Raw genomic sequence first — 22,047 nt, 5'->3', positions numbered from 1 at the left:
CTAGAGAAGAGACTCTTACAATTTTGGTTTTCCATAATGAATCAATTTTGGAAGGCCATATCACTTGAAGTAGAAGACCTCCATGTTTGTTTAACAAATGTATGTAGTTTTGTGACAAGACCATATCCAGGTACATAGTGAAATATGTGAAGTGGATTACTGGTACACCATTACTCCACCTCTAGCCATTTAGCAGTGTCATGATTACACATAGTATTGATGTGTCATGACATAGTATTGGCATATAATTTGTTAACTATGTCCAAAATAGTTTTGTAGAAAATAAAAAAATGGGATGTTAAATGAAATAAGATGTAAGCTATTGGTTTTTTTAAGCGTCCCAAAGATCAAAGGATTTGCCTACACATAGTATTGGCCTATAATCTATTAACCATGTCTAAAATAGTTTATAGAGAATAAAAAAATAGGATGTAAACTGTTGGTTTTTTTTAGCATCCTAAAGTTTAAAGGATTGAGAACATCCAAGCTATTCATCTTCTTTGTTAGAAGAGGTTCTAGCTGAAGCAAAGATGGTTTGGTTAGAATTGGCATCCATATACATTATTATCCTTGAAAGTATCCCCATGTATTTATCATTTCTATTATTTCCCTACTAATGAGTAAAGTAAATAATACCTTTCTAAGTAAGTATAATGTTCTCTTGAGATCAAGGATAGTAGAAGTATGGAGAGGCATTTGAATCCATGACACACACATCCATTGACATTTATAAACCACAAAAGCTTTCTCTATAGGAAACTTTGATTTTTTAAGCCCAGGTTGGGATTGAGTGAGGAAAGTTATGAAATTATGAATAAACAAGTTAAGATTGGTTTTAGATGATAAGAGGGAGAGATAATCCCAAAAAAGCCAAAATAAATTAAACAACTACTCCACTTGCTCTTTACTTGAAATGTGAAGACCAAGAGAATAACCAATATGCTTGAAAATACAGTCTTTTCCAATCCAAGAACAATTAACTTTTGCATATGATATTTTACGATGTTATTAATCTTGGATTTGGTTGCATGGCACCTAAAGCAAGAGAAGGACCAAAACCTCTAAATCTATTGAAAAGAAAACTAAATGTTAGTCTTCTTAGCCTTGAGAAGTGATAGAATGTCATATGGAAAGGCTTGAATAGTAAGATGCTTTCTATTAGGCAAGTGAAGAGAATGAAGAAAATCTTGAGCAAGAAAGCCATCAAACAAGAGACTGAAGGTGTGCATAAAAGTAGCATATGAGAGGCGATGCTACAGCCCTAGATGATAGACCTATGGAGAGAGAATGAGCCCACTACACACCCAACACTTGTGATGAGAGAGAATATAAAAAAGACTCAGCAATTTGGGAAAACAATCCATCTAAAGAAGTGCCAACTTAACAAAAATCTAGAGTGTACTTTGTCATATGCCTTTTCCATGTTGAGTTGAAGCATGTCAATCTTCTGAGGAAACTTATAAGCAATATCAATCCCAAGCTATACATTCGAGATGTTAACTATTATGTTCTTGCCCTTCAAAAAGCCATACAACCTTGGAGAGACATTTGTAGTAAAAAAAAAGGCATCATCTTGGTTTGCCCACGACTTTAGTCAAACAAGGACTACATCCTATGGATGTTCACAAAGGCCTACCTATATTTAGAGAGAGAGAGAGAGAGAGAGAGAGAGAGAGAGAGAGAGAGAAGCTGCCTAGCCTAAAGAGATAGAATAGAATACCAATAAATTTTTCTGCTTATTGTGCCTCGAAAACTTCCCTAGCCAAAAACCTCAAGTGAACAATAAGGCCTTTACATGGAAGGCCAATAATATTAGTCATGGTGTTAGGTCTGCATTGAGAAAATGAATACATGAAAATTGTTTGTGGACCAAAGGCAACAAATAGTGCTGAATTTTGGAAAGAAGGCCGGTGAGCTTCAAAGTCCTTTTTTAACCTTCATAACTCAACATGATTTCAGCGTTCAAATTTTGAAATCCAAGGGACAGGATTGATTTTTTTAAATCAATAGTTATATATATATAAACTAGGAAAAAACCTTTACATCAAAATATCTTACCCTCACATCTGTTTATCAGTGTTCGAAAAAAACCCGGGTTTAGTGTAATTTGCACCTGCAACTTCTGAAAATTACCTTCAAATTTTTAACTTGAAGGTACAAAAACCTGCAAAATTTGGGAAATTTTAGAAGGAAAACCTCCAAAATTTGAGAAATTCTTCAATTAATAATTTCCCAAATTTCTAATGAAGGTTTTTAACTTTTTGGCAAAATTATTTTTTTCGAACACTGCTGTTTATACCAGACGTTGTTTTGTGAAAGAGAACCCAAGACCACGTGTTTGAAGAGAACCCTTCAATCCGTATATACTATGGATGTCTCACATTTATAAGTCGGTTCTCTCCGTTCTCAGCACACACACATTATCATCAGAGTGGGCATGGCTACCTCTACCAGTATTCCTGTTCTTGCTTTTCTTTTTACTCTGTTTCTCATCCCCACCGCCCTTTCACTGCGAGTCCCAGCTTCCCCTCTCATTCTAGCATATCACAACGGCCCTGTTCTTGCAGGCGCAGTGCCCATCAAGCTCTATGTCACCTTTTATGGCGATTTTGAGCCCTCTGAGCGTTCCACACTCAAATCTTTCCTCTCTTCTCTCAGCCCGATCCCTCTACAAGAACACAGATCTCTGAGAACCTCTCTGCATCCCTTCATAGAACCTCTCAGTACCCCCTCCGTGGCCGAATGGTGGTCTCTCACCCAACGTTACTTTGACCTGCAAGGCCGCCATGTCTCGCAGAAGGTGGAGCTGAAGGGGGAAAGAGATGACAATTACTCTCTTGGGAAGCATCTCAAAGCTTCCGACATAGCCAGTTTGGCCAGAAGCTCTGTGGAGATTTTCTCTGCCAATGGAGCGAATTCTGTGAGCTTGGTTTTCACCTCCGCAGATGTGTTTGTGGAAGGGTTTTGTATGCATTCCTGTGGAGGCCATTCCTTTTCGGCATCTTCGGTTGACGTTCTAAGTAACCCTAGTACAAAAGGAGGCCATGGAAACCCTAGCCATAGTATGGTACCCTATGCGTGGGTTGGGAACTCCAAGATGCAGTGCCCTGGCTTCTGTTCATGGCCCTTTGCAAAGCCTCAGTATGGCCCCCCAATGGAGCCCCTCAAAGCTCCCAATGGCATTGGAGCTGATGGCATGGTCATCACATTAGCCAAGGTTTTAGCAGGGGTGGCGACAAATCCCTGTGGAAATGCATACTATCAAGGGAATGACGCCTCATTTGGCCTTGAAGCAGGTGGAGCTTGCTCAGGCAAGTTTGGGGCCGGGGCTTATCCTGGTTTTCCTGGAGAGCTTCTGCAAAGCCCTAGCACAGGTGCAAGCTTCAACATGGAAGGTAGTGATGGGGTGCAGTTTTTGGTGCCTTGGATATGGAATCCTGCCACTCAGGCTTGTGCTGGACAACCTTAAGCAAGGTAAACTAACAACCCTAATCATGGCCAAAGCACGGTAATTTGTCTGTTTTTAAAAAAATTGGCTGAAATTAGAAAGTACAACACAAACACACACCCATGTGTGCCACCGCATGTACAATGAGGTCATAGCGTGCCACCACAATGAGGTCATGGCGGTGGCACAGTGAGGTCATGGGTTGCATACGTGCCACCACTTGCACAAGTGAGGACTTGAACCCATGATTTTGGGACTTCAAGCAACACCTTTATACGCCTTTATCCACTGTAGTAACTAGCTGTGGGCATAACTTGTCATCCTAAGCATCCCTCATACATACTTGGATGTCCAAGGCAAACAAGGGAATTGTAAATCTAACCATGATGATCTTTTTACCTGTTTGGCTCTGTTTCATAGATGATCAAGAGGGGCATGTGAAAGGAGCTGCAGTTTGTGGTCATGGATGTGCTTGCTCGCATCATGGTTTCTCTGAAAGCTAATGTCTGTGTATGCTATATCAGTGTCTGTATGTAACGCGTGGTGCCCTACGAGACTTTAGGCTGAAACTTTGTGAAGAGAAACGTGTTGTAAATTGGCTTGAAAGGTTAAACTCTGTAAACCGCATCATGTATATAGTCTTTATACCGGATATTTTGTTTTCTTGTTTGTTTATTTGTTTCCTGGTTCTCCCTTTTTTTTTTTTTTGACAGTCCTTAATGAAATGGGTTTGTTGATTTTTTTTTTCTTGTTGGAGTACCTCATTAAACCAGATCAGAGGGATATAACATAATGCATGGGGGTTCTTTCTCAATTCAAAGAAGTGGATAGAACAAGAACAACACTAAGTGATCGATGACTTATTCCTAATGTTGCTATGGGAAAGATAGTTGACTTTTTGAAACATGGGATTGATGCATGCCCCCAAGCATGTGATGTAGTAATTGGTGGGTGATTCATTCTCATTATATTACTTTTAGAAATAAAGTCAATACATTAGCTTTCTCAATGGTGACATTAATATTGTCATAAGCATGTATCAATGGTGCATTCATTCTTGATGTTGTTACAAGAAAGATACCTATCGATGCATACCCCAAAGCATGTCATTAACATGTAAATGATTCATTTTTTGTGTTGCTATGAAGAAACATAAATGACTTTATGGAATGACATGAGACTACGGTAAGATGTATTGATTTTGATTTCTCATAAACACGGAAATAAAGATACTATTAACATAAAAACAAGGACACTATTAGAAGTGTACTTTTGATAATTTTAAGAGTATGTGTCAAGAACAAAGCAAAGATTTCACACATTAAATATAGAAAAAGCCTTTTATAAATTTCTCAACATCTTAATTAATAGTCTATGGATGAAGTTAATTATTTTGACTACGGTAATACTTCTTTTGGGCATGTGTTAGTGAGTGAGAAAAACAAAATGAAAACAGCTATACACAATGTATAGTAGAGGCGGCATGAGTCTCCTTGTTCAAGTTCTTACCTTAGCCTTGTTAACCACTCCCTTGGTTAACATGGTTTCGCTCGCCTGACTTACTGCAAGGCGCTTCACCATTTTACCCGCACTAAAGGGCACTTAACTTTTGTAAGATGGTGTTGCAACATATCAAGCAGTCTTACCATGAGCGTAATGTCCAAATAGTGTAAGTCTATAGACTTAGTGTATATACTTGCTCAAGACTAGTAATATAGGTCGAAGACTAGTAATATAGGTCTGACTATTTTTAAGTTTACTCAACCTAGTATAAAACCAATCACTTGTATATAAGATTTTTGACAATAAGTAATATGCAATCATTCCCTTGCAATAGTTTATTTGTGAGCTCTCCTTCTTTCGTCTTCTTGTTTGCTTGTATGCCTTTGAATCTTGCTTGCTTGATGGATGCATGCTAGATAGGTTTGATTGTAGGTGTTTTTCTTCCAATAGTTTCTTATTTTTCCACCTTTGTGAGAGAGAACTATCGTGAAGGACCATCTCTTTTGCCTCCATATAGGCATTAAGAACTCTCCTTTAACCTCTTGCCAAGGAGCATTCTGGTGTAACAATGGAGGGAGGATGTGGTGTAGACGAGCTAGTACACCCACATGGGAAATTGCAGATTGTGGCTCTAAGGTGAAACTTAATGACACATACTTCAGCAAGATAAGGTAAGCTCTTGACTTGAACATTTTTCGCGTTGTTGGGGACTAGTCTAGAGCTTAGCTCCGTTTTTTCATCCATTCCAAGCTATTGGGATTAACAAATATTGCTCGGTATTGATTATGAGGTCATACTCCGTAAAACACGATTTTAGAGCATTGGATGTATTTGTTTATTGATTTTGATTTTGATTTAAAGTTTATTTTGCATCAAGGTATTTAACTTCATCTATTGGTAGGATAAAACTTGATTTTTTGGTGATTTGTATGAAATTGGAGCGTAAGAGGCTTAGATTTCATTACTTCAACCCTAGAAATTAAAATTAGGAGTCAAATCCACTCCGAAAAAATGAGCATTGAGCTCCATTACGTTGAATTAGAGCGAAATTGTCAATTTTTGTTTATGCATTTCATATTTTTTTAATAATTTGTTCATGCATTATTGAATTGGTAGAGTAGAAGCATACAAAATCATCTAAGAATAACCAAAAAATACTCAATTAGTTGTATTAAAATCATTAACTAGGATTAGGATCTTTAATCTCATCCCATCAAGTCCTCCAAAAAATCATGAAACCACCAAAAACTAGGCCAAACCAGCTCTCCTATAGGGAGCATGAGTCCACAGCCTCATGCAAAAAGACGTGAGTCTAGATATGTGATTCTATAGATGTGAGCTTGGAGACATGAGCCATAAGCATGGACATGTGAACCAAGAGCCTAGATATGTGAGCATGTAGATGTGAGCTGTAACTTGGACACATGAACCGTGAGCCTAAATATGCGAGTCATGAACTTAGACATGTGAACTTGCAGACGTGACCTTGTAAACATGAGCATGGAGATAGGTATACTTAATATAGTATGGACTAATTATTACAGCCATAAAGACTTCCTTACCTATGTCCTTTGTGGAAGATATTCTTATTATACATTCCAAGGAAAATTCTTGTCCTTTGTAATTACATTAGGGAGCATTTGAACATAAAAAGGGCCTTGTAAGGATCCCTAATTATAAGGAATTAAGACTAATTTTATTGAGGCTTAAGGAGACAAACCTCATAAATGACACCTACTTTTGGTCCTAAAAGTAGGGGATCTCTTTAGTTTTCCCTCTCTAGGATTTTCACTCTAGGATTCTCTTTCTAGCCACTAAAACTCTTGAAATATCATCAATCTTGTCCATACAGGAGTCCCAAAAATATTTTTTATTACAATTCAAAATAATTATCTTAAAATAACTTTCAATCACATTTAATGCACTGTCATTGCATTTCTGAAGTTCCCTCTAAATTTCATATCAACAGTTATTAAAAGACAATCTCGTTGATACACTTTTATTGCGTTTTTGAAGTTCCCACAAATTCTCAATCAAGTCATTAAAAGACAAGGAAAACTTATGTTTTTTTATTTAAAAGTTTAATTTAAATTTAAATTTTTGGATAGGCTAGCAATTTAAAATTTATATTTTATAGCAAACCCACCTTAAAACCATTTTTTTCATTGATTACTATCACATCTCCTCTCTGTCCGACTCAACAACTAAAAGATTCTCTCTCTCTCTCTCTCTCTCTCTCTCTCCCCCCCTCCCAAGCCCTTCTCTCATTGTAGTAGGTCTCTCTTTCAAGCCCTTCTCTCGTTGTAGTAGGTCTCTCTTTCAAGCTTCTCTTTGGGATCCAAGCTATCTACCATCTTCCATTGTGTCTACTATGGCACTCACAGAAATAACAAACACCTCAAATTCATCACAAGTGAGGAAGGTAGACTTGCATATTCGCATCTTGAATGAATATACACCTATCAGAAGAGAACGTCTAAACCCACAGGAGAAGCAAGAAAGAAGACAGCAGGGTCATTGTAATATGGATCTTTGGGTTGATGGGTTTTTATATCCCAATGATCCTTCTTCAAATTTCTCTTCACCTTTCACAGACCTATCCACATTCATTCATTTTGTTGGAGAGGGTGAGAATGGGCTCCTTGGATATTGCAAACGCTTTAGTATATGTGATGTATGGAAGGTTCAATTTCTAAACTCACAAATTTATAGCTTGCAAGTCACTTTGAGTAGTGTGCAAACAAGCTCTCGAAATTGCACATAATAATATTTTATAGCTATAGAGAGAGGGCAAAGAGAAAGAGGACCACATCCTCAAGTTACAGGATACAATCTCGCGTATGAAGAGCACACCCATGGGAGCAGCGAAAGAGGACAATGAACAACATTCAGACATTTGCACTTGGTGTGGTGGTGCTCTCAAGCGAAGAATTCATGCAGCAAGGTTTGTTTGTTTTTTGGTTATAAGTTATTCTTATTTGAGTATCTATTGTTTGATTTTTTTCATTAACTGTTAATTCATTATATAATATTGCTGCTATAAGTAATCTTTGTTAGTTCATTACAGGACCTTTCTTAAAGATACGTGTGGTGATAATGGCCCTCAAGATATTGGAGATATGCTACGTAGCTGCGTGAGAAAACATGACATTCTTTCCATAGTTCGAGATCCACGCTACACAAGAAGGTACGACGGATACTAAGTACAAATGAGATAATGAAAGATATAACTAACATTTTAGGCATCGAGGAAGTTCAGAATGCATGCAATGAAGTGGGCATAAGCACAAAAGGATACCAGGCTCTCCATCAATTACTGCAAGATACACTTCACAAACAAGGCATCACACGAAATATTTTTCTTGCCCCAAGAAGATTAAGATTAGCAAAGAGGACATGCAATGAAGATGTGCAACGTAAGATTGGAGAGTACCACTGCGTCAATGATGTGCTAACCATTAGAGCTTGGGAAAAAAAGTGAGGCAACAATGGTAATATTGTGGTTTTTTATAACGAGTTCAACAATATATTTGCTGATCTACAACGTCTTCAGAAAGTTATGATCTTATTCTATGGATTACCTAATAATTGTAAGCAACTTTTATCTCTTGCAAAGTAGTTGAAAAAGTCTATGAAAAATCAAAGCTTATTTAATTTTGTCTGTCATGCAAGGTGACAAAGTTAGCTTTGTGTTGAAAATGGATGAGTGTCAGATTGTGAAAGGAAAGAGGATAGAGCGAATGAGTATCACACTCATGAATGAGGCTATGGCATATGCAAAAAGATCAGAGTTATCATCTTTTCTCAATGAAGACACATTTGAGGGGAATACTGAGATTAACCAAACTCCTGATAGGGAGAGGATTTGCAAGCTAGACCTTCCATCATATAGTGTCCAATCTGAGAAAGAGATATGGTGGCTTGGGGCATTTGAAGTACCAAAAGAGATAAATGAAGTTCTCGCTTGGATGTTTGATAGGACCACTGTCATCAAAGCATAAATTCAGGGAGAAAAACTTGAGATACAGGGCAAGGGCACTTATACAGCAGATTGGCATTTGGGGGGTGACCTGAAGATAATAAAGTGCTTGCGCTTGTGTCCAAAAGGTGCCAACACCCCAAATCCTTGTCCATGGTGCATGAGAACGGTGAGGGAAAACAAACAAAAGTCGGGAAAGAAGAGGATGCTTGAGAATCAAGATATTGAGCACGACCCCATGGACGATGTTGCTGGCAACTGGGTTGGAGGTGTCTTGTCTGCCAACATGCTAGCTGTGCCAAACAGGTATTTGAGAGACCCAGAATGGAATCCTATAATTCCATTTGACCTGTAGAATGTCCACTTCTATACACTGCATGCATTCATGCGTGTGTTTGACCATTTGCTCAAGTGTCACATAGATTATGCATTTACCATGCAAGGCAAAGAACGACAAGAAGAAGCTCTTCATAAAGTAGAGCAACTACTCAACTCAATTAGGTACCATGGTGGCAATGTGCAGATTACTATTAACAAAAAGACCTCTGGCATGAATCATGAGGTTGCACAAGTGTCCAATGAGTGGAAATAAAGCAAGACGTTTTCGCAGAAGCCAGAAAATGCCAAGGACTCAACCAAGCCTTAGAACTTGTGGAAGGATTTATGCAAATGTACAACATTTGAGTGCACCGATTCAAGCCTTGTAATTCTACGTGAGAAGGTTTGGTTAGACTTCAATAAGATGGTGAAACTTTTGACCAAAAGTAGGACAACCACAAAGGAGCAACAAAAATTTCAAGATGAGCTTTCTAATTTTACGAAGTCCATGGTTGATGCATGGGGTGAAACCAACATTACGCACTTTATGGTAAACACATTTGCTCCTTCCTCTGGATATTAAGAAATGAGTATGAATAACTATTGACTCTCTTAATTTTTTTGCAGCACATTCTTTATGCTCATGGTGCATACTTTATGAATGAGTATGGTTCTCTGGACATGTGGAGCACACAAGGAATGGAGAAATCTCACTATCAAACAAGCTAGAGGAATATATTTTAAAAACACCCAGCATGGAGGAGGGAAGACGTACAAATTACCTCAAGGAGATGTTTAACTGGTTTTACAGATACACTTTTGGGCAAAAATTATCCATGGAAAGGGCACGTATGAGTAATCTAGCGAGGGCAACACGAAATAATGCCAAACAGAGAAGATCACTAAAGTGGAAAGCTGGCACACAGGACCAGCACGTCATGCAGCATGGAGATCTTCACGAAGACGCATAGGAAGAATTTGGAAGTAGAAACAGCACTTTGAAATTCAAAGTATTTGGAATAAAGTTGTAAACATTTTTGACTTAGGAAGTAAACATTTAGAAGAAAGTTGTAAAGCTTTTTGACTTGAAAATAAAAAATAATTGTACCATTCCATTATATTGAAGATTTACAGTGAAAATATTTACAACGAAAAGAGCTAATTGCTCTTGAGTCTCTTCTCTTCTTGCTCCCCCTCTTCGGTAGACATTTTTCCTCTATAACGCAAAAACCTCTTACGACTATAGCCCTTGAGTGACTTTACATCCTCCACTCCTGCACCTACGACATAGCTTGAATAACATAGAAAATAACTTGCTCGAGAAGGCCCAAAACCACGGCCATATCCAAAGATACAGATGGCAGCACACTTCTCTATAAGCATGACTTTATATATAATATAAGGTATAAATGCATACCCTGTATACCTAGATAGGGCTTTTAGTGTAAGGAGTGGAATCTCTGCATCCCTGGAGTACTTGCTATGATATATAATAAATATAGTTTTGTCGATAGAAGAGACGTAGTGTGCAAGAGCGCTTACCTAACTCTTGTACGACCAACATCACCTTGTCCAAGAAATCCATCAGCGTCGTCAAGCTCTACCTGCATTGACAAAGAACCAGGAGGGAACAAACTAAAGTAAGAAATAATTCAAACAGATTGAAGCAATAAGAATTAAACCAGACAAACTAAAGAAATAATTAATTCAGGTAACAGAAGCAATAATTTACCTTCTAGTTCTCATCCTCCTCCAACTTCGCTGCATCCCAAAGGTTGATGGAGCCCTCTTCATTTTCTTGGTCAAGTTCGAGAACAGGTTCCTTACCAAACTCAGAAATGCCCATATCCTGCTAAAGGGCTTGAAATTCTTCCTCTGAAGGAAGAGAAGCTTCATTCTCCTTGGCTTTTTTAAAGCACAAAGACATTGCTTCTGGGGCCTCTAAGGAGTTTTCTGTCACTTCTGTGTCCAATGTGAGAAATTCATCCTTATGCGCATTCTCTACATCGAGAACACCGGACGCAGCTTTACAACTGTCTGCTATTATAGTAAGACAGTAATCCTCCCTAAAATTGTAGAGTTTTTGAATGTGGGAGAGGAGGAGGTAATAATTCCCATTAATTAGGAAGGAAGGTAGCCCAGGCATGACAAAATTGGACGTCAATCGCTCCCCATAGACGGATGACGTTTGTTCATCAATGATGGTGGAGGCCTTAAACTCTGCCACATCAAAATTTGTGTTGAGAAGTCCCTCCTCCTTCTTGGACACAAGGTCTAGGACCTCTTGTTCTGCAGACTGAGCACTTGAAATAAAGGACTATTCTGATTTATCAGTCCTTCCTTTGAGCTCCTCTTTTGTGTAATCCTCCTTATCAGCATGAAGAAAGAGATAGGCAACAAACCCAAAATGATATTCTAGCAACTTGCATTTCCTGCCATGCACTGGGCACATGTCAACATAAATCTTGATACGTTGATCATCTGAGTAAGTGTTCCACCTCTTCGACATGCTTGAATTCTGAGACGAGGTGATTGTGAGGCTTGACATGTGGACATACGTAATGGACCCATAAGAGACTGTCCCTCCGTCGACCAACCTGCAATAGTCTGTCCACTCTCCCTCTAGGGATGTCCTTGCCATGTCCTTGATAATTTCCTCCAGAAGATGACTGAAAGGAACGTTGAACATAGGCTCTACATGGCAAAGGGATTTCTCCTGCCCAGCCCTCCTCAGCAGATCAAAGAGATGCTCTGTGGCACTAGGCTTGTCCTTAATCTCCTCCAGCAATAAATCATCCACATCATCTACAGCATTGTACAAGTGAGAACCCTTAACTTCCATCGCTTCTCTGATCCGGGTGGAATCCATCCACCGTGCGATAAAAGGGGAAAGCAACGACACAGGAATGCACCTATTGCACCGTGGATGGTATGGCCGTGGAAAAAGCTGACTCGCATCGTGGACGGTATGGAAAGCGAGAAAATTTCGAGCGTAGAGAAAAGCAGAAAAAAAACTCGCACATCTTTATACAAGTCAAATAATAGGGCTGATGTCACATGATTGAGGATCAAACGCCACGTGTCGAAGGGCTTACGTCATCGTCGATTCACGAATTGCCACGTGTAGGGCTGATGCAGTCAATGCATGATGATTGCGTTTTGCTCTATAAAAAGGAGGAATATTTTCTTTTCCACGTTTTTTTTTCATGATTTTTTCCAATTGCGTTTCTCCACACTTTGCTCGTGCAGCTCGTTGAATCCATCCATCCCAGCCCTTGTTTCAAGCGCCTGTAAGTTTTTCTCTCTCTTCCCCTTTTCTTTCGCTGATTTCGTTCACGGTGCAATATGGTAGTTCTCCATGTTTTCGAATCGACATATCACTCCGGACGGTTGGGTGAATTTTATTGATAAGTTCTCTCTTCCCCTTTTCTTTCGCTGATTTTGTTCACGGTGCGATATGGCTATTCTCAATGTGAAATTGAATCGACATATCACTCCATGATGGTTGGGTGAATTTTATTGATAAGAGATTTCATTCATGGTGCGATATATCTATTCTCCATGTTTTCAAATTGAAATATTGCTCCATAGACGGGTCTGAAAATTTTATTGATAAGTTCTTGTTTGGTTCACTGTGCAATATATCTATTCTCCATGTTTTCGAATTGAAATATCGCTCCGTGGATGGGTCTGAAAATTTTATTTGATAAGTTCTTGTTTCGTTCACCGTGCGAAAAGAACGTTGGTCCAGATTTGGATTCCCCTTATCGTGCGGATGGTGGTCGTGTGACTTGGCTAATTACTCTGCCTTCTCTTTTCTAGTGCTATAATGGCACGCACAAAACAGATCGTCAGGAGAGTTTCAATGCCAGAGCCAGATCTAGCGCCCGATTCAGCGCGCCAAATCCAGTTCCGGTTCCAGATATTCCAGAGAAAATTCCAAAGAACATCTTAAGTGAACCTATGCTTCCTGATGTCAAACCCAGCACCAGCAGGAACATTTCAAAGGCCAGGATCACAAGAAAAATGTTTGCGGAGGTAAGGAAGGCGCAGGTGGCTGTCAATCTCCTCATCCCCAAAGCTCCTTTCTTGAGGATTGTCAGATTCATAAGTGACAGAATAAAGTGGAAAGGTTACTTTAAATGGCACAGTAGCGCCGTCGCATGTCTTCAAGAGTCATGCGAGGACTTCCTTATAGACTTATTAAATCATAGTAACATTTGTGCTGCCCACGCCAGGAGGGTCACACTAATGGACAAGGACATGACATTAGTAATAAGTAGAGTTAGGTATAGGTATGATAAGTTCATGCGACCTCTACCAGGTATAGGGAGGCAGCATAAATCCTCTCCATTCCTCTTGCTTTGAAGAGGAACAGGGCTTCTGAGAAGGTGGTTATTGAAGAGGTGACAACACCAGGTCCATAAGGGCTTAAGAGGCTTGTAAAGGAGGCAGATTTGAAGGGAAAGGAGACATTATTAGAAGAGAATGTCGATAGGGATGACTTGGCAGAAAACCTTTTAAAGTTGGAGGGAGAGAATAACGACAGACTTAAGGCGATGCCTGGTCAGATTATATGCAATGTCTCGTACAGCGCTTTTAGCAGGAAGAGTACCTCCATATCGCTTTGGTTCTTTAGAGAACCCAATCATCAACAACATAGTTGGCCTCATGAGAGGCCTCCATCTCTTGGTTTTTATCAGCTTCTTCTTCTTCATTGATGTTCATGTCGATGTAGACCTTAGTCTTCTTCATCATTGATTTTCATGTCGATGTAGACCTTGGTATTCTTTATCTTTTGATGTAAGCAATAATAAAACATGAAATGCCAATCCATTTTACATGATATACATGTCTATGTAGACCTTGGTCTTCTTCACCTTTGATGTATGCATGCAATGATAAAACAAGAAATGCCCATCCATTTAAAATGATAATGCAAAAATTATGAAGGGGGTCTTAGTCTTTTTAAAGACTATGTCTTGTCCTTGTACAAATGTTTTACGAGCATACTTAAAGATTTACATGATGCAAATAAGACAAAAATTCCATAATGCCAAAAAATGGAAAATTTGGAAAAAAATACAATTGGTTGGTGCAATCAGCAACAATCGACACGGTATAGGAATTCGCAATCGGTGATGACTACAATTGGGATATTGGCACTGAGTGGAATCGACCGATTTGAGTAGGAATCGGTATTAGCTGCAATTGGGAAGGAATCGACATTAACGAGTGCAATTATCCATCGATTGGAAACGACTGATGCAGGAATTGGTATGATCTGTAGGACCAATCGGCATATTGAATTGGTAACTGTGAGATGAAAGTGGATAGCTAGATCTGTATGCAATGAGAATGAGGTCCTTGAATGCAGCTAGGTATTTTGGGCAAAGCTGTGACTTATAACTAAGTGATTGGAGTGGGAGATTGATTTGATTTGATTAGAGCACAGAATAGACGGTTAGAGATCCTGCTTTGATACCATGTTAAAGCTCATGGTGTAGAGCATAAACATGAGCAAGAATGAAGCAAAGCTATATGCAGAAATCAAGAGTCTTAGTTCAAAAGATGTGCCCAATATATATATATATATATATATATATATATATATAGGCTCAGTACAATCTAAAAGAAGCAAAAGTGAACTCCTCAATTATCTCCGAGATTCTCTCCTAGAATCTCTTCACCCTCCACTATTCACTCTCCTGATTCTCTCTTCCTAATTCTAGCATTCCATGACTCATGGTGGGCTGATTGGCATCTACCCTGCCACCTCTAAAGTAGAGATTCCTTAGTAATTAGGTTGCTTTTACAATGATGAATTACAATGGTTTAATAACCTTAGAATATTTGACCCTTACACATAAAATGATAGGGATATTTGGTGAATAATCCCAACACTTTTTAGTGTTTCCATTGCAAGGGCCTGTAGTTACTAAGTGTCCTCATAGAGTCATCACACCTCTAGTGCCCCAGCTCCAACACTAAGTCTAGTGTCAAACCCCAATGTCATTCCATATGGATGTGTATGTTTACGAGTGTGGATTCGACAATGCCTTCAAAGAATGTCCCAATAAAGTGATGATCACCCCAGTGTCCGGAGCATCAGCCACTTTGACGAGACTTAGCTTGTAAAGTATACAAGGAGGACTTATTCATACAATCCCCCTTAATGCTATCACAAGGCTCTAGACCAAGTTGAGGGTAGTTTTCCAAGGAAACATCCAAGGTAATGAAGAAGAAAAAATCTCAAATTTTAACCTCAAAGCTAGCAAGAGCCAAAGGCACAAGCCCTAAAGGCTGAGCACTACCAGTCCCTAAAAAGGCACAAGCCCTAAAGGCTGAGCACTACCAGTCCCTAAAAAGGCTAATAAACAAGAATTAGGGGTCTAGAAGAAGAAGACCTCGAAGATATCGTAGAAATGTGATGCAACACAATTAGTTGTCAAGGGCAACAACGTCGTGACCATTGAAAGTAGTTCGGATGACATGATAGCTTCGAAGCTGCCTCCCTCATGGAGACAATGAGCGATCTCCCATTTAAACCAATGACCTCCCATTCAAACCAACTCTCCCTAAAGAAAACCAAACCATTAACTATGAAAACCTTCCAAAGAAACTCAGAGAGTACCCCAACATCGTGTTGGAGAAAGAGCGAATGAAGTAAACCCAAGATCTTGTGAAGAAGATGTAAGTTGAACTAGAGCTAGTGCTTGAGCAAGTAGTCGAGTTACAAACGATTGACCCTGCTTGTGATCCCATTTGAGAGCCAATCTTAGAACCAATGAGGGAACCTCTTAGTGTTACCTGCTGCCAAAGGCCTTGACTGAAATAGTAATCATCTTAAAGAGGTTGCAAAAAGAGCTGATTTTAAAGCCTCAGCCTCTGGAATCAATTTGACTTCACATTGATAGAAGCAGTAAAGGAAGGAGGACTCAATGAGAAGGTGAGAGTTGGCCTTCCATGGGTCATCATAGTCACCACAAAATTTTCTTTGATGTGATGGGTGATGATTTCATTTTGACCCCATCATAGTCACCACAATATTTTCTTTGATGTGATAGGTGATGATTTCATTTTGACCCCCTCAGAGAGGCACCACCTCCTAGGGAAATATCATTGCACATACCCTACACATTAGCAGGTCCAAGCCCACCTTTGAGTGAGTAAGCTGAGCGAGCGTGAATATCTTATGAGAGACATAGTAGGTTACAACCTTCTTATGCTTAGACGTTTGAGTCCTGATAAGTTCTATTTTACAAGGAAGTTCTCAACTTTGAAGAGACTTATTTGACTGGATGAATGGGAATTTAAGAGCCCACATAGCTCAACCCAAACTTGAAGAGGAGGAGGATGAGACGGGCTGCACTGACTGCACTCCTATATCCTAGACAAACAAGCATTCCTCAGCTCAACCACACTCTAATAAGTGTTCCAGATACTCCAAAGTACTCAACAAACTTCATTGTTGATGTAGAAAATCACTCTGATTGCATTCAAATTGAACTGGCATACGCAGTCCAAAGTACCCTGTTTTGGCACGTTTTCCAAGGCTTCAAATTGCAATGTAGTGGTTCAATCAAGTGTGGATAACTTGCATTGACACCTAAACAAGCTCAATGTTGCATATCAACACCAACCAAGGTGCGTACATACCAAATTTATCAAATCCCCTTCTCTGTTTTGAGAAAACAAGAGTAGAACTAGAAAAGACTAGTAGTAAAAGTGCTCTAATTTCTTTGATTCTTGTCCAAATTGAGAGACGAGGCATTCATTAGCTTAGCAATGATGTCTACTAACTCCATGTAAAAGAAATTAGACCAATTGTTTAATTTGAGAGAGTAATTAGCCGAGTAATCACCCTCTGTTTCACTAATCACTATAGACAGCCTGTTTAATCAGTTCATAATCAGCTCCATAATGCATAATTGCTCCAACCAATCATATAGCAACCTCCTCAAGTATGTGTATCACACAATTGCTAAGCAAATTCTGAATTTAATCAATCAACCAAGTAGAATTTGGCCTCCACTTTTCAAAAAGATGAGAAAACTACTCTGTTTCTTCCCTACAGGCTACGCCGCCGCTTGCTCTTGAGGTGATTTGACAAGTTTATAATGATAATTGAAGGTATAATTAGATGCCCAACACACCTAGGCATGTGCCCAATCCATCAATGTAGTGATTTTTGCAAAAAACTAGCTTTAATTTCATCCTCCATAATGGACATCACTTCTCTGTTTTTGTGAGGGCTTCAAACCAGTGAATTTCCACTCACTAATATGCATCAACTTTGCTCCAAATTCAATGTAGGGCTTGCACATGAGTTGCCAATACATTCCAATTTTCTAGATACATGATTCTTTGTCAGATTTGCAACTATTTGCCTCATACATTCACCACATTCAAGCTTCAATGGAGAGCTTGCAAAACAGAAATTTCTCTTTGCTCAAATCTGGTGTTGTTTGTGTTTTTGCACGTGCAATCTGCTCAAGGATGTTTAGTAGTCCTTACCCGGTAGGCCAAGCTCTCAGATTTGATGAAAATCAGTGTGCTCCAAGCTTCACAGCTCCAATGGCAAGCAAGCTTCACAGCTTCTTCTCCCTCTTCTCTCACTCACTCATAAACCCTAATAGAGAGCACCAGGCTCTGGTACCATGATGAAAAATAGGTAGAGGGAGAGGAGACACACACACAGGAGAAAACCCTAATGTATTATCAAACCCTAACCATAGAGGGAAGCCATCTCCCTTCTCACACAATGCATAAAGCCATAATCCATAATCTACAACACACTACATGTGCTATGTCCACACACAGCTAACCCTAACTAATGTCCACACACGATGACCAGCTGGACGTGGTCATTTATGTCTCACACATGTTACTACCTAACATGCTAGCACATAGAGCAACTGGCACAAGCTGACATCGAGCTTGAATCTCAACATTGTCCACACAAACATGTCAAATTATGAGGTGGTACAAGGTATTAATGAGGTCATTGCTTTGATTTTTTTAGCTTCTAGGATTGTGTGGATGACGAGGTTTTTGGGACCCACACAAATAGGTTCCTTTCATAGAATCCCTAGGTGTCTATAATAACTTGACAGGGATCTAATAGGGCTGGGGGTTTGGGTAAAACTTTGTTGCTTGGGGCACCTGCTTGGAAAATCTCCACTTGTAGTTAGGCTTTTGGCTAAATAGTGGTTGTGCTAAGTCTTTACATGGGTGTCATACTTTCCTTGGCTAGCTAGGGTACTCTTGGGTACCCATTCTCCATGAAGGGTTACTAAGATTGAGGTTTAGGAGGTGATCTTTATCTTTTCCTGTGAGGTTTAGGATCTCTAGAATGGTTTGCGGGGGTGGCCGACGTGGTGAGGCAAGAGTGTTGTGTAGTGTTAGAGGTTACCTGAGATGGTGGGCTCATGAGAAGTAGAGGGTGAGGCTTGGGATGTTGATAGATTCAGGTGCCCACATCCACCAAGAAGACAATAACATTCCGAAGGGAAGCTTGACCATTGTGGTCCTTCTTCACCCCAGCGCTATGATGATGCAATATGTGGCTGCGATTAGGAGGATGATGATCTCTTTCAATGTACATGTGGAGGTTACATAAAACTTGTGATGCAATTTTAGATCCAATTAGAAACTCTGTTTTAAAACAAGCGACAATCATAGATTGGGTATTATTTATTACAATAATGGTTATTATGGATGGCGCAAAGGGTGGTTGGCCTAATGAGGTCCAAGCCTCCCAAAACAACACATGCCTAGCCTTGGTGTCAACCAAGGTAGGCCATGTAGGTAGGTGGTCTTTTTGGGGAAACTCTAACTAACTCAAGGCAAGCGGTTCCATCTTGTTGGTTCTATCTCAAATGTGTCAAAAGCCTACAAAGAAGGATGTGATTTTGGCACCGTCCAATCATGCAAACCCTGTCCCCCCAAGCTTCTATTGAAGAGTGTCCATAGTTGCAAGAACATGAATCCAATCCTTGGAGTTGGTAGGCTCCGGGAGGAGCTCATATTCCTAGTCCTCATCTTCACCATCTAATATCTTGTTACAAGCTCTATAGATGTCAATTGATGTGGTGTGAGCTTCTGCGTTGCATGCTCTTACAAATATTGACTGAAGTGGTGTGAGCAGTTGTGTCATACTCATTGGCAAGAATTCCTTGAGCCATGGGATGAGTCCTCTATTTTCAGGCTTATCTTCAATTAAACTTGCATATGTAAATGTAATTGCTTTCCCAATCATGAAGCAGCCTTATGTCTCTCATGTAAGGCCTTCAAGGGATCATGGTGTATGACCCTCTTCTCTAAAAATCCGTCACCATAAATGTGTGGTGGAAGCTTAGTCCAAAGGTCTTAATATTTGCATCTTGAAGGATGCCCAAAGGTTTAGTTGTGTTCCCATCACATTGGCAAGCATGACCCGAGATTTGTGCTTTATGAGTGGTGGGCTTCCCTAGGCCTCCCAATAATACTTGGTGATTATGCTGACAGCACCACCATCCAAGATTACACAGAGTTGAGACCGTCATTCCTTTTATAAACGATAGGTTTACAGAATTGGACGTGTGTGAAAGAAGGTGAATTTGCATTGAGCAAGAACTTGCCACAAGCAAGTTGTATTTCTATGTCTGGGCCAGCAGAGTCTGAGAGTAGCACTATACGTCCATGGTCAGGATGCTTGAGATATGAGAATTTGAGCACTGGGAGTAGTGTTGTGGATAAAGGGAAAAAGAAGGTTGAAGGAATTGGCATTACAAGTTATGAGTTGTCAAGTTTAGAGAGTTTGGATGAGGAACTTGGCATATCAATTTTACGCACAGTGTGCAAGGCAAGATAGATATGTGCCTCCACATGCTAGAGTGACAGGTGTTTAGAGAGTGATCCGCATGCATTGCGGCGGAGATCCCAAAGGGTCAGGTATCCAGTTGATAGGTTGATAGGTTGACATATCGTGACTTTGCTATGCATTATGCATATATGACCTCTTTGGTGAAGCATGTGGAACCTACATGCTATATAGAAGCTATTGGGAAGCATGTATGGGAGAAGGCAATGGATGTTGAGATGGACGCATTAGTTCATAAAATGAAACATGGGATTTGGTTGCCTTACCACCACAAGGCAAAAATATCATCGGTTACAAATGGGTTTATAAGGTGAAATGCAAATCAGATGGTTCCATTGAGCGCCATAAAGCGTGGTTGGTAGCTAAGGGTTATGCACAAACCCAAGGCTTGGACTATGATGAAACATTTAGTCCAGTTGCAAAGATGGGAACAGTGAGAGCAGTCATTGCTATGGCTGCAACAAATGGTTGGGAAATGCATCAAATGGATGTGGGAAATGCATTTCTAAATGGTTATTTTATAAGAGGAAGTTTATATGGCACAGTTAGAAGGATATGTACACCCGAGGTACCCCACTCATGTATGCAGATTAAAGAAAGCATTATATGGTTTGAAGCAAGCACCTCGTGCTTGGAGCAAGCATTATATGGTTTGAAGAAAGCACCTTGTGCTTGGAGCGAGAAGATAAGTCGATATCTTATCTCCCTTGGATTTCAGGTTTCTTCAGCAGATTCTTCACTCTATGTGAAGAAGACAGATCATGGGATTATCTTACTTGTCATCTATGTGGATGACTTGACTGTCACAGGAGATCATACTACAAATATTATGCATGTCAAAAAGGCATTGAGTGGGCAGTTTGATATGAAAGACTTGGGTGAATTGAGATATTTTCTTGGGATTGAAGTGATTAAAGACCATGCAGGGACATGGTAAGTGAAACGCCAATATGCATTGGACATGTTGGCAAAATATGGGATGACAGGGTGTAAGCCAATGAGTACACCTTTGGAGCAGAATGTGAAGCTGCGGGCTGATTTTGGTGAAGAGTTGGATGATCGATCTATGTATAGAAAGATGGTTGGCAGTCTTATTTACATCACTATCACACACCTAGATCTCAGTTATGCTCTGGTGCTAGTAAGCCAATTTATGCAAAGCCCCAAAAAACCTTATTTGGATGCAGTGAGATGCATTATGTGCTATGTAAAGACCACTACACATTATGGTCTTCTTTATGAGCATGGTAAAGGCTTGGATGTACACAGCTACACAGACGCAGATTGGGTAGGTAGCTCATATGACAGGAGGTCTACTAGTGGTTATGCCTTTACATTTGGAAAGCAGTGGTGAGTTGGAGCAACAAGAAGCAACCTATTGTTGCTTTATCTAGTATAGAGGCTGAATACAGGGGTGCAGCCCCATTGCTACATGTGAAGGAGTATGGTTAAAGAGTCTCTTGGCTGATTTGGGTGAGCCTATTGATGGCAAGGTTGTCATTCATTGTGACAACATGAGCAGCATACAGTTGGCCAAGAATCTAGTTTTTCATGCGCGGACCAAACATAGAGAGGTCCACTATCATTTTGTCAGAGAGAAAGTGTTGGATGGTATAGTGGATTTGCAGTACGTGAAGACTAAAGAGTAGGTGGCTGACATCTTTATAAATCCACTTAGCAGGGAGAAGTTTGAGTACTTCCGTACTATGTTGGGAGTACATGGGATGAGCTTGAGGGGGAGTGTTGAGAGCTTTGATAGCCCAAGCTCATCTACATCTTCATCTATGGTAGTACATCATGAGCTTGAGAGGGACTGTTGAGATTCAAGCTTGATGTCAGCTTGTGCTAGTTGCACTATGTGCTAGCATGTTAGGTAGTAACATGTGTGAGACATAAATAATCGCATCTAGCTGGTCATAGTGCGTGGACATTAGC

General features: G+C 39.8%; 1 protein-coding gene across 1 annotated transcript; it reads left to right on the top strand.

Annotated features, from left to right (window-relative positions):
* Nucleotides 1-2,313: 2,313 nt before the first annotated feature.
* LOC147619737 (protein PHOSPHATE-INDUCED 1-like) lies at nt 2,314-4,113 on the top strand. The gene is made up of 2 exons (XM_086825568.1): nt 2,314-3,474; nt 3,869-4,113. Exon 1 carries the CDS (start codon nt 2,438-2,440, stop codon nt 3,467-3,469), a length of 1,032 nt encoding a protein of 343 aa, XP_086681694.1. The 5' UTR covers nt 2,314-2,437; the 3' UTR covers nt 3,470-3,474; nt 3,869-4,113.
* Nucleotides 4,114-22,047: the final 17,934 nt, after the last annotated feature.

The sequence above is a fragment of the Cibotium barometz genome, chromosome 32 (assembly GCF_041138505.1).
Source record: "Cibotium barometz isolate CiBa-2024 chromosome 32, ASM4113850v1, whole genome shotgun sequence".
NCBI classification, from domain to species: Eukaryota; Viridiplantae; Streptophyta; class Polypodiopsida; order Cyatheales; family Cibotiaceae; genus Cibotium; species Cibotium barometz.
Note: the sequence above shows the minus strand (reverse complement) of the source record. Positions and strands in the feature narration are given on the sequence as shown.